Raw genomic sequence first — 12,559 nt, 5'->3', positions numbered from 1 at the left:
CAGTTCATGTCAACAGTTCATTAAGTTTGATGAAAAACAGGGTAGGTATAAGTAATAGGCTATATTGTGAGTCAATGGCTCAGAAGTTGAACAGTTAGATATCCACAATGCAGATTACAAATGTCAAATTTATTCTGGCTATTTTTGACATTCATAACATCATTGTAATGTGATTGAACTGGAAATAAATACATAAACAGTTAGGTAATGTGTAAATTGAAGCAATACATATGAGACAATAATTTGAATAGGCTATAAACCCACTAAAGAATATTCAAAACAAAGTAAAGTGATAATATGATTCTAAACATTGTTAGATGTGATCAAATAGACACACCAGTATTATACTGTATATTAGTCAGTACATAAAAGTTCCCAGGCTGATGTTGGTACAAAGTCCGTCACTGGACCAGTGGTAAGAGATCATCGGACACCTGTGTGCAAGAAAATAAAAAGGGAAACATATAGATTTAATGACCACATCTGATTATCGTCCACTTAGGCAATGCAATGGGTAAAATAAGCTGTTTAATTGCTTTCATGAATAAAACTCATGGTATATAGTTCTAAAATTGCTAGTATGATTTATTCTGGAAAAAATTGAAATAAGTTTTGCAGTGATTAACCATACAGTAGGCCTATATCCTACCTAGCCCAGGCTATTCTGGAGCAAATATTCAGTGAAAATAGCAGATGTAATTCTCAAAACGCATACCGTTGCGATGCACTGTGAGCTTGAACTATTTTGGCTAGTAGGCTATAGACCCATTGGGGACTCGATCCAGTCAACACATTAGATTTAAGTGGGTAATTGCCAAGAACTAAGACTACATGTAGCCTATTATTAAATGACCTCTGAGATATTAGGCTTTGTCCTCTTCTCTCCAACTACCCCTGAGGACGGCCAGCTCCTCTGCAGTGTTTGGCATCTCTCTTCCAAGCTCTTGAAGGACTGAATCTCTCAGAAATGCTTGCAGGGCCTTCGTATCCGTCCAGTACCGTGTCGTCATCACAGTCTTGCTGGTTGTTGGCCTGTCTGTCCAGTGGGATTTCAATGCTCTTCTTCCCCATCAAATGCCCTGGAAAATAGGTGTAGAAGATGATTACAAGATGATATGAATTACATTCATTTGTAATTTCGTATCGTTTACTGCCTGTGCATGCATAGTACACTTTCATCAGCCATCAACAAGCAAAAAAAAAAAACAGGATCTACCGTTAAGAATGCACACACACACACACACACACACACACACACACACACACACACACACACACACACACACACACACACACACACACACACACACACACACACACACACAGTGTTCATTGAAACACTGAGGCAGGAATAGTTAACAAATTGTCTGGACATGATGATCAGGATGCAATTTCAGAAAAACAAAAGCCACATTGCATGCAGATGATTAAGGTGTATAAAATCAAATATTGCTTTATTGATTCAGCTACCTTAAGCATGCAAGTGGCATACCATGCTTAATTTGAATGAATTAGGCCTACTTGATTATTAAATTATCAAATATAGCTACTTACCAACTGCCCAGTGATATCCGCGTGGATACACATTCCCAACGATAGCTGCTGGTGTTTCTGAACAGTGAGCCATACAAGTAAATAGGCCCACTGACAGAAGCATAACAATTGGTCTGTATGTGTAGCAAATGCACACATGTTTGGCCATGTTATCAGAGATATAAGGTTTCGCCTGTATTGCAGTCCTTTTGCTGTTGCTAGTTGGTCAAATCAAACTAAGTGTTCCACCATAGTCAACTATATTTATAGGCTATCATCCTTCTGTGGAAAAAAATGCTCCTATTTGCTAAAGTAGGGTTGTTGGTTAGAAGTATCATGTCTTTGTTGGAACCGGCTATGATGAAAGTTAAATGCCCCTTCGAGTTTTAGCTACGTCAGCAGGGTTTTAAAAAAATCCAGTTCCAGAATGAGAAATTGATGGTGACCAATTATGATCTACAGCTTGCATTACAGTCGCTCCAGTTGGTATTGTTTGCCCAGAGATTGCAGTGATGTGAGGAGGTGCTGATGTGACGTCATGTTGTCACACTTAGGGACAAGTCATCTGAATAATTGCTTCCTTCTCCCCAAGCAGAAGAAAACAAAAACAAAACAGAAATGATGCAGAGGTCAAACAAAATAAGGATAACAAAGGAGCACTATTGAAAACAGGTGATGTGGATGCTGTTTGCTTGCAGACAATAGCAGCCATGAATGAAGAGAAATGTGACAATAACATGCGTGCATGTTGCATTATATTGTAGCTTCCACCCCTTCACTATCAGTTCAGTTTATTACAGGATATTTGCTCCATTGGAAAGATAAACAATTTCAATAGAAGTGACTCTCAATTATATTTAGGTTCCTACGTATATACCTGTGAGAAATTCTTATATACACTTGAGTGATCTCATTCATGAGTGAGTATTGACAGACGTTAGAGAAAGGGAATAGGTGAGGAGAGACAAAGGTGTGCCACAGCCATGGCAGGTATGTCATTCTTTTGATAAGGTCAAGTGTTTCCCCTGACTATTGACAGCTAAAACTCCAATACCACTTCCACCATACACCTCCCCCTACCTTAAAACAGTAAATTATAAAGTTTATTAAGTCTGAGCCATAATCAGACTCCACCTTGCCCTAGCACTTGCCCTAACCTCGTCCACCTTGCAGGCGCATGCAAAGTCTAAAATTATGTTTTAGATTATAGACATAGCATTGTACTTCATTGTACAGATCTACTGTTAGACGGATGTTAGGTTCTTAGCTTTTACTTATCTGATCCTTGACGTCATGACTAACACGGTTGTGTATTGTGTATTAGCCTGTCTGACACGCAGTTGCTGAGACAAAAAGCAACTGCAGTTAATTACTGCACGTATGCACTATGCAGCCAATACAACGACTATTGCACAGCTAAATGGAAACGGTGCAAGACCATGGCATGCAGCCATGCACTTGCGCCGGTCGTGAAAAATAGACCAGGCATCCTCCAATTGTGCAGGGACATTCAGAGTTCAGACCCAAATGACACCCCCAACCCCCATAGACACAAAAAAACTGAAAGTACAAAACTATAGCACCCCATCTTTCAGTGATCCATGCAGAGAAGGGGACAGGATATTCTAACAATTGCTTTATAGTCTATACATAGGTAGCTTTATAGTCTATACATAGGTAAGCGGGTACCACATAGGTACCCGCTTACAAATTCTGCACTCGTCATGGCAGATTTCCCTTGAAAGGCAGTCGAGCACAGATGTGTAGATGACACACCTTCAACAAAGTTTTCCATTGATGAGTTCATGCCATGTTAATTTTAATTTATTTTGAGCCGTTCAAACACCAGAGGGTAGTGTTGGGTGAATTTAAGGAGAATTCCATTCTAGTCTGCCTTGTTCACAGAAACTATGTTCAGATAATGCATGTGTGGACGGGCTGTGGCCTGGGTTTTGATTTACTTGTGTTAATTCACTCAGACCATTTAAAGATTCACATCAACTTAACAGATTCTAAATACAAATGTGACAATAAATGGGACTGCAACAAGGATTTCCCCCAAGATTACACTATTTTATTAAAGGACCACTTCTCAACCTATCTTCATATAATTGGTCCTCACTAATAATCATGATAAAATGGCACAATTCTTTCATACTCAGTCTGTGTCTCATAGGAGGGCTGTGGGCAGTCCACCAGTGGGCCGTCCACCAGTGACATCATAGTTAGGCAGATTTTTCTACAAAAATGTTTAGATTTTTATTATCGTGAGAACGATGGCTTCTACTTTCGCATTGCAACTTTTCAGGACTAGAAAGCCTGCAGTTTCTATTAGCTTGGATTCCCCATTGATGATGTCACTGGTGGACGGGTTTCTGAACTGGACTGGAACAGCCCTCCTATGAGACAGACTGAGAGTGGGGAAATAAATTGTGCCATTTCATCATGATTATTAGTGAGGACCTATTACATGAAGATAGGTTGAAAAGTGGTGAAGTGGTCCTTTTAATAAAAACACCACTTTATTGTATGTAATTAAAACGAGGAGAAGCTAAAATGCATATCAAATACTCAACCTACAGTTGGACCTACAGTGAGGAAAAGAGAAGCATGCAAGGAGGATGGAGTGCACAATACCAAAGTGTAAAGGGGGGAGGGAGCACCGCTGCAAGCCTAGCCAGTAGCCACCCAGAAGGTCACTGCACCTATCCTGCAGCAGAGAGAGAAGAAGATTACAGTATATATGTTATGTTCATAGCACTAAGGCAACAGTTTAGATATTAAATAATTATTGGGGAAAATACAACTAACATTTAGTTAAACAAAACAAACTCAAATCAATGTAAATCAACAACTCAAAACGTAACAGCAGTGGCAGTCAGGTCTACAAAGGAAACAAATAATACACAAATGTACAAACATAATGACATATTTACCTCTGTCTGCATGACTATTGCACACAATGCAATGCTCAACACGATGCTCAACACAGGGGAGCAGAGTTACTAGGAGCAGCTTGGGCCTAAAGTGTGACAAACAAAGGTCAGTCTCAAGGGCAAATAATCAAATATACTGCACTTTCTCTTTCACAACATTCACCTACCAACGGCATTGCACACTACAGCCAGCAACCTGTCACAACCAGTCCTGAAAAGTCCTAAAAAAAAACATGCTAGTTTTAGGAAGCAGGAAGTGGGAGAGCTCTGGCCTGTATCTCAACAGTAGCCCAGGAGGGACATTTCCCGACTGGGTATGCAATTGCAGTCGAGCCAAGATGAAAGAGACAAGGCGTGGAGGCTGTGTTTGATGTCTATATTCCTATAATATGTCATATATCATGTCTATATTCCTATAATATGTCATATATAATGTCTATATTCCTATAATATGTCATATATAATGTCTATATTCCTATAATATGTCATATATAATGTCCATATTCTGTGTGTACACCCTGTCATCATACAGTAATAATACTGTATTCACCCTATCATACCATCATTAAATAATTTAATATTCTGTGTTCACCCTGTCATCGTGACATAAACGTAACACCTGTATTTCAGGAAGGTGGGAGTCAAGTTACCCATCCTCTGTCACACAGTAGATAGAGAGGCATCCTTTTAAACTATAAATTACATTTCTTGGTCTTGGATCTGGCTTGTGTGCATGTGTTTGGTCCGACGTACTAAAAGCACGCGGAAGCCACAGGTGAGTCTTAACCGGCCACACATGTGTCTTAACCAGCCACGCATGTGTCTTAACCGGCCATGCATGTTGGGAGCCACTGGTGAATCTGTGATTCTTAACCGGCAACGCATGTTGTCGGACTGTTGCATGTCGGATTGTTAGTACTTCTGACCAACGTATGCGCCCCATCTGGCTTCTGGCTCATTCCTTATTTGTGACGAGAAAAGGCTACTCAGTATGTCTATTTATTACTGCAGTATTCATTGCTGGGTCTGGTAGGGTTGGGATCAAGGAACTGGTGGCAGGCCAGGGCCTAGAAATACAAACTGCCTCTTTGCACACTGAGGTAGGTGGTAGATATCATCATCATGCTTCCTTGTTGTTTATTTCATTTGTTCCCCGCATTTTTGTGTTTTGTGTGATTTGTTTTGTATGACCACCGGTTCAAGAGATATTGGCCAAAACGTGACGTGGCCTTTTTAGCTATACTGTAAATACAAAACCTCTCTACACTGACAAATACTTAATGGTTGTTTGCTTTCTTTGTCATAACCAGTTAGCTATGCCTTTAGCTGTGTGTGTTTGTGTGTGTGTGTGTGTGTGTGTGTGTGTGTGTGTGTGTGTGTGTGTGTGTGTGTGTGTGTGTGTGTGTGTGTGTGTGTGTGTGTGTGTGTGTGTGTCAATTAGCTTAAACAAATAAGAATAACAGGTAAGAATGGTGGTCCCTTATTAGCTGTTGATGGTGACGTTTCAAGGTTGGTATAAGGTCAATAATGGGTCTAAACTCTAAAGGATTTAGGCCATGTATGGCCTACTTGTGTGCAAGGTGCAAGTTGGCACCTCGACAGAGTGCATTTCTAGTTGTTGTTTGTCTCAGTGTATGTGTATACATGTTGGATAAACACACTACACTCATGGTCATGTTTATAGTAGAGATAGTAGAGAGAGATGTATTTGTTTTTGAGTGGTGAAACCACTCCAAGGAACAGCAATGTCCGTCCTAACCTATGTGACTATGGGTGCGTTCGGAAATGCGCACCGGGAATGTGGTCAGTTTGTTGAGTGTGGTGGGCGGTGACGTCACAGTGTGCCTTATTTACGAACGACCACAGCTGTGACGCATTCACACCGCCGACACCGGACAACCCCAGCTTCAGGGTAGGGTCGCTCAGTGCGGGCACTCGGCACACCCGGTGCGCAGCGCACTGGATTTTTCGAACGACAACGCACCGAGTGCACTGAATAAACGAACGACAAGAGAGCACACCAGTGCGTTCAGGGCGCATTTCCGAACGCACCCTATGTTTAGAGTACAAGTAGGGGCATAAGTGGCGCTGTTGTGCCAGAAACAGAGAGAGAGAGATAGTGTTGCACTGTTGCCTGCTAATTACAGAGAGAGAGAGAGAGAGAGGCAGGGGGAGAGGGGAGTTGCACCACTCAGTTCACACGGGTGTGATTTTACATTTTGGTGGATGGCTTCTTTTACCATTTTTACTGGCCATCAAAGCACTGTAAAAACAAGACGGGGTCTAATAATCGCCTGGCTTTACTGTGGACCTCTGATGTCATATTGACGTCAGTCTTGTGAGATCGTGACGAGAATATGGATCTGAGATTATGGATTCACAAAATGTGAAAGATATTCATACAAACAAAACAAATTCACAATATATGTGAAAAGTATTCCCGGGAGTGGGAGCTGATCTGTCCAGTGCTTTGCGAGAATATCTATCTATCTATCTATCTATCTATCTATCTATCTATCTATCTATCTATCTATCTATCTATCAGACAGACAGACAGACAGACAGACAGACAGACAGACAGACAGACAGACAGACAGACAGACAGACAGTTTGCTTCGGTGCTGTAGAAAAAAAGCATATTATTCTTTTGTAGGCTACCTATACACTACATAAACTCATTCACCTTGGCACCTTGGCACTAGACCAGACTATTCACAATAGCACAAGCCCTACTTTCATTATCAGCACTGTAGTCCCCTTCAGCATAACACATGCCTTCAACAAAGGCCTAAAATGTTGCTTTTTGATTTCGGTTTCTTCCCCACTCTCTCTCTCTCTCTCTCTCTCCCACCTCTTTTCTCTTTCCCTCTGTCTGTCTCTCTTTCTTTCTCTCTCTCTCTCTCTCCCTTCTTCTTCCTGCACCAGCAGCTGCTGCTGCTCTAGAGCCAGGGTGGAGATCGAGCCCCCTCGCCCCCCTCCACGTACACAGACAAAAGGCCTGATTCGCCTGCTGAACACTGCCCCCCCTTCTCTATCCATCCCTCCATGCTCAGCCATGGTGGCAGAGCTGCAGGAGAGAGACGAGGCCTGTGCTGGGACTAGAGTCTGGGACTGACCCACGGAAGGATCCAGAGGAGAGGGAGGTGGAGGAGGAGGAGGAGGAAGAGGAGGAGGGTGATGGAGGTTGGATTGGCTGCGGCTGAGCAGGGCAGGCGCTGACTGAGGCCTCAACAGGAAGGATTTCTCACTGGGGGAAAAAACTGACAAGGGTATGCCACCATTTCCTACTCTATGGCTCGATTTATGCATGGATATTTACAGTATATAGCTGTGTGTGTGGGGGGGGGGGGGGGGGTGCTTGTGCATGTGGTGCAAAGAGGTTGGAGATGATTGTGCAGAACATGACACACGTGTGTGTGTGTGTGTGTGTGTGTGTGTGTGTGTGTGTGTGTGTGTGTGTGTGTGTGTGTGTGTGTGTGTGTGTGCGCGCGTACGCCTCTTTTGCTGTCTTTCTAACAATATGATGGGTACAACCATTGTCAACACAGAGTATCTGGAGTGTAGAAAAACAGCTGTTACACTGGACAGGAAGGAATGGGGTCAAGTCTAGGCAGAGGCCGGCTTCCTTCCTGTGACATGTCTAAGGCCAACTCAGCAGCACTGGGAGTTCTTGAGGAGAAAGACCCAGGTACAGAATTGGTTTCCAGTATTCTCATTCTCTCTCTCTCTCTCTCTTTTGCAGTGGGAGTTGTGTTGAGAGTTGGATGTGATTTACTGGCTAGTCACTATAATACAATATGTGTGGTACATCTTGTCTACCATGCAGAGCTATTGTTTGCTCAATTAGTTGAGACTTTTCTCCTTTCTCGGTCGGTTTGTATTTATGTCAAGCTATGTGTCTTTATTCTCAAGTTTGAATATTTTTTCACCTTCCATCAAGATTGCAGTTTGTGGATATAGAGGCCTACTTTTATGTAATGACCTCCTTACCAGATCCAGATCATTAGTTTAGAATACAGGCCCCCTTGAAACGCTCTTCACCCATGCACCCATAATGTCTGCTACTTTTCTCTAACAATAACCGTTATAATCTCTACATTAATATACGATATTGCAACGTTTCTTGGAGCGGCAGGCACAAGCTGTCTCTCTGTGCTGGTGAGGCCGTACTGCAGCAGAAGGTTTTATGTGGGGTGACCGGAACCGGCTGAAACCGGTTTGAGGCAGACGGAGGGCTCGCAGAAACAATGCCGGCTCTGTGCTCCACTGAGGGATAGAGATAGCCCCGGCTTCTCCATGGTAGAGGAGGAGGCTTCTGCAGGAAGGAGGCTCTGTCCTAGCTGCTATGGCACAAACACAGATCCACGGCAGCAGGCTGGTTGCTGGCTGGACCTGGGAGTGCTGTGCAGCAGCATGTCTCGCTGCAAGAGGAGCTGGGGGATTTGGGAAGGGGACAGGACAGGGTACGTGACGGTCTGGGAGTTTGTGAGTCTGCAGCCTGCCTCTCTGGACCATTATCTATCTGTCTGTCTGTCTAGTGGTGCAGAGAATGACTAAGGACTACTACAACCACACACCAGCTCCCTGGATGTAACCTGACCCTGTACTCTGGGCCTTTGCCGGGTTGGGAAGAAAAGGATATTTTTCCCCCCACCCAAGTGGGGTGGGGTGGATGTCTTTTTGTGGGTTAGTGGTGTTGTGACTGTGTTTGTTTCAGGAAGGAGGGAAGGAAAGAACGCTTGGCTAGTGGCTGGAGACAGACACAGACAAGTGGGTGAGGAGCTGCTGATTCAATATGCATGTTTCCACTCTTGTGATTTTGCCTTCACGTTACTGGGATACTGGATTGTTGTTGCAGTATGTGGATTTGAAGATGTGATCATGCATGTGTATTAAACTGGTGGTGTCATATGGGGAACGTCTGTGTTGTGTATTTTTCATATTTGTTCATATAAAACACTCATGCACTGTGTACATTTGGCTGTTTTTGCCGTCATGGCTGCCACTAGCTGCTCTGGTTCTCTCTCTCCCCACTAGGCCTTTTAGCTACTGCAGCTCACTGCCCTCATAGCTCAGCAGCCATGTTTTATTTCATCGCTCTCTGCCTTTCCTGACCTCTCAATACCAGCAATTTCTCCTTGCACCATCTTCGCTCATTTACCTCTTCACTTTCTGTCAGGATTGGGAATAGTTATTTTTTCAAAAATGAAGCAGGTATGAAGAGAGATGGATATCTGTATGTGTGCTGTGCACTGCTGTGCAGATGTATTTACCATCCACTCTGATGAAACAGCAGCACTGGCTTTTCTGCACGTACAACAAGAGCTGCTCCATGGCTGGCTCTGCCTTTGTCCACCCCCCTGCCCCATTACTCACAATACACATTAGATTTTCATTCCCATAAATTTGTTTTTAATGTTCACTGCAAAAGATTAGATTTGTTTCAACACGCTTTTCTAATGTGTGTTGTGCCAACATCCACTCATACACCACCTATTTATTAGTACAAAAGGTATTTTTGTTTTATTTAAACATTGTCTGCCTGCCTTAAATACTGCCAATTTTTAGATCATTTTGGTAAACAACTGTAATGCACCATTTGTTCTTACAATCAAATTCATAAACCTGCACATTGTGAATTGCCTTGCAAGAAGAGTTGTTAGAATGTTTCTTAATTCCAGCCATTGTAAGTCTGTAGTCATTGAAAACAAAACGAGTGTTCTTAAAAATCCATAGTAGACAAAGAGATGTGTGTAAACGCCAACAGGATGTGATATTAAAGTAAGCTCTATTGTTCCAGAGCATTGCACATGTGTTTGCTACAGCTCTCATGCAGTGATGCACATGCATCCCTAATTCCATATCAGACCAAGACTTGATTTAAAGCCAAGAGATAGAGAATTGGCTGATGCCCACATCAAAACCGAATGCAGTCGCAATTCCACATTTTACAGTACATGCCTTTAGTTTACCTGCCTTTAAAGAAATTCCATTGTATAACAGATGTTAGTCTCCAAGGACTGAAATCTCCATGTACACAAAGGTAGATTTGTGTCTTGCACTTATGAATAAAATTTAGCTATAAGCAAAAGTAGAGTGAAATGTTCTATTTGTATACATTTGGCCATAAGCTTGGAAGTACAAATACATGTAAATAATTATAATTATAAAGTAATGGAAACAGATCTATGGAAATATGTTGGTTAATTATCACTGACAGTACTATGCAATCAATGAACTGTTTTCAACATTCAGCAGTTTCCTGTTTATATAAAGTCACAGGCCTAATGACATCATTGTTCTCTGGGGCATAAAGTTAGTGAACTATTTTCCAACAGTGACAGTAGTCTAACTCTAAATAGTTGAAAGGAGGCATGATTTCCCTTAATGACTCATCAACCCCCCCGTGCCCGTGTGCATATAGTCAAGAGTTAATGTTCTCATTGTTCTCATGATGGCATTACTCCATATGTGAAATAAGCAGCTTATACAAATGCTAGCTGTCAAGAGTATTGTAGTCACATCACAGGTTTACAGGTGTGAAGAAGTGGGAGGAAATAGTTTTTGTGTAAGCTCCATACATTGTTGTTTTCGTGAAATCAAAAAGAAAATAGCAGAGGACATAGCACTTTTTCTTAATTCCTCCGGCAAGAAGAATTTGATGAGACAATCAAGTTAAGTCTGATCCTTGCCTATTATGTCAAGGTTCAGACGGTTCAAAGAGAGGAGTGTGTTCACATCTTGTGCTGGACGTCAAGGCATCCTTTTCTTTGCCATTTATAATAAAGTAGTCATCCTCACTAGTATGGGGACGAATTTCTTCCTTCTCCAAGGTTCAGACAGTCTCAGTATTTACAGGTCTAGAGACAATTTTATTTAATACAGGATCAGCATTTAGTACGGGATCATCAACTTAGACATCACTAAAGAAGTACTTCTGCTTGGGTCTTTCTGCAATTTGCTTTCTGCTGCTGCAGTTTAAAGCGCTCTCATGGAGAGCCCTTATATCTACACTGTGCGACACATACAAAGCATTGTTCACTATAATGTCCTTATTACTGCTCTCGAGAGGTGCAACATCTGAGCACACATGCAGGGTAATTTCTGATATTAACACCTGAAGAAGATCTGTAATAAACAGTGGTGGAAGAAGTTCTCAGATTATTATTATTTTACTTAAAAGGTAGGGTAAGTGAAATTTTTTGGTTTAAACAAAGTTTATTTTAAAGATAAAATATATATATTATATATTATGATAGTAATCATTGCTACAGAGTGTTTGTTCAGGGGTCTCCCTGTCTCTCCCGCTCTTTAATAAACAGAAAATACATTTTCAGGTTGGTGACAAAGTTTCAGCCAATCAGGAGAGAGTGACCATTTATCAGCTTCATTTTTATAGTGGTCCAGGTCCAATTTTGTCTGCTCATTTCTTTGTGTCATCACTTACAATTCCACTTGTTTAATCTCCTGACTGAGTTCTCCATCCTGATTGGATAAAAGTCGTATCCTGGCCTGAAAATGCATTTTCTGTTTAATAAAAAGCTGGACAGACATGGAGACTCCTGTTACTGAACACACACTCAACAATGAGTACTATCACAATATAGAGCTTTCTAACACTTATTTTAACCAAAGAAAATCACTTACCCTAAGTACAAGTAGCAATACCACAATGTACTGTAACAAATATTCTGCTACAAGTACAAGTCCTGTATTTAAAAATGTACTTGAGTAAATAAGGTACAAAAGCAGTGGCAAGTACCAAAATAAGTACTCAATATTGTTTATAAATTAGCCGATCTAAAGCTCACGATGATACGTTGTGAGTTGTAGACTAACTATTTTTAAGAAGACTATAAAAATATGTTTTATAATAATCCTATATTTAAATTGGCTACTGGGACCACAGCCACGGCACTCTGACTCAGACATAACCATAAACAAACACAAATACAGCAGGAAAACGGCCACATCACTATGATAGTTAGTTACCTTCCACCACTGGTAATAAAAGGCTAGAATGTAATTAATTGAATCTCCATTTCTTTTGCGTCTATAGGTAATCTCCTTATTGGCCCAGAAGCAGGACA

At 41.6% G+C, this 12,559-nt stretch overlaps 1 protein-coding gene across 2 annotated transcripts; it reads right to left on the bottom strand.

Moving 5' to 3' along the window:
- On the bottom strand, nt 1–4,753 carry LOC306939760 (uncharacterized protein). Of its 2 annotated transcripts, none has more exons than XM_079524452.1 (5): nt 4,637–4,753; nt 4,470–4,555; nt 4,114–4,243; nt 854–1,079; nt 1–434 (listed from the first exon to the last, which is right to left on the bottom strand). In XM_079524452.1, the coding sequence occupies exons 2-4, from the start codon at nt 4,479–4,481 to the stop codon at nt 889–891; spliced, it is 333 nt and encodes a 110-aa protein (XP_079380578.1). In that variant the 5' UTR covers nt 4,482–4,555; nt 4,637–4,753; the 3' UTR covers nt 1–434; nt 854–888. The 2 variants fall into 2 exon arrangements, with proteins under 2 accessions (XP_079380578.1, XP_079380579.1); XM_079524453.1 differs by having other exon boundaries at nt 4,171–4,243.
- Nucleotides 4,754–12,559: the final 7,806 nt, after the last annotated feature.

The sequence above is a fragment of the Electrona antarctica genome (genome assembly GCF_951216825.1).
Source record: "Electrona antarctica genome assembly, chromosome: 16".
NCBI lineage: Eukaryota > Metazoa > Chordata > Actinopteri > Myctophiformes > Myctophidae > Electrona > Electrona antarctica.
The sequence above is the reverse complement of the archived record's forward strand: the minus strand, read 5'-3'. Positions and strand labels throughout refer to the sequence as shown.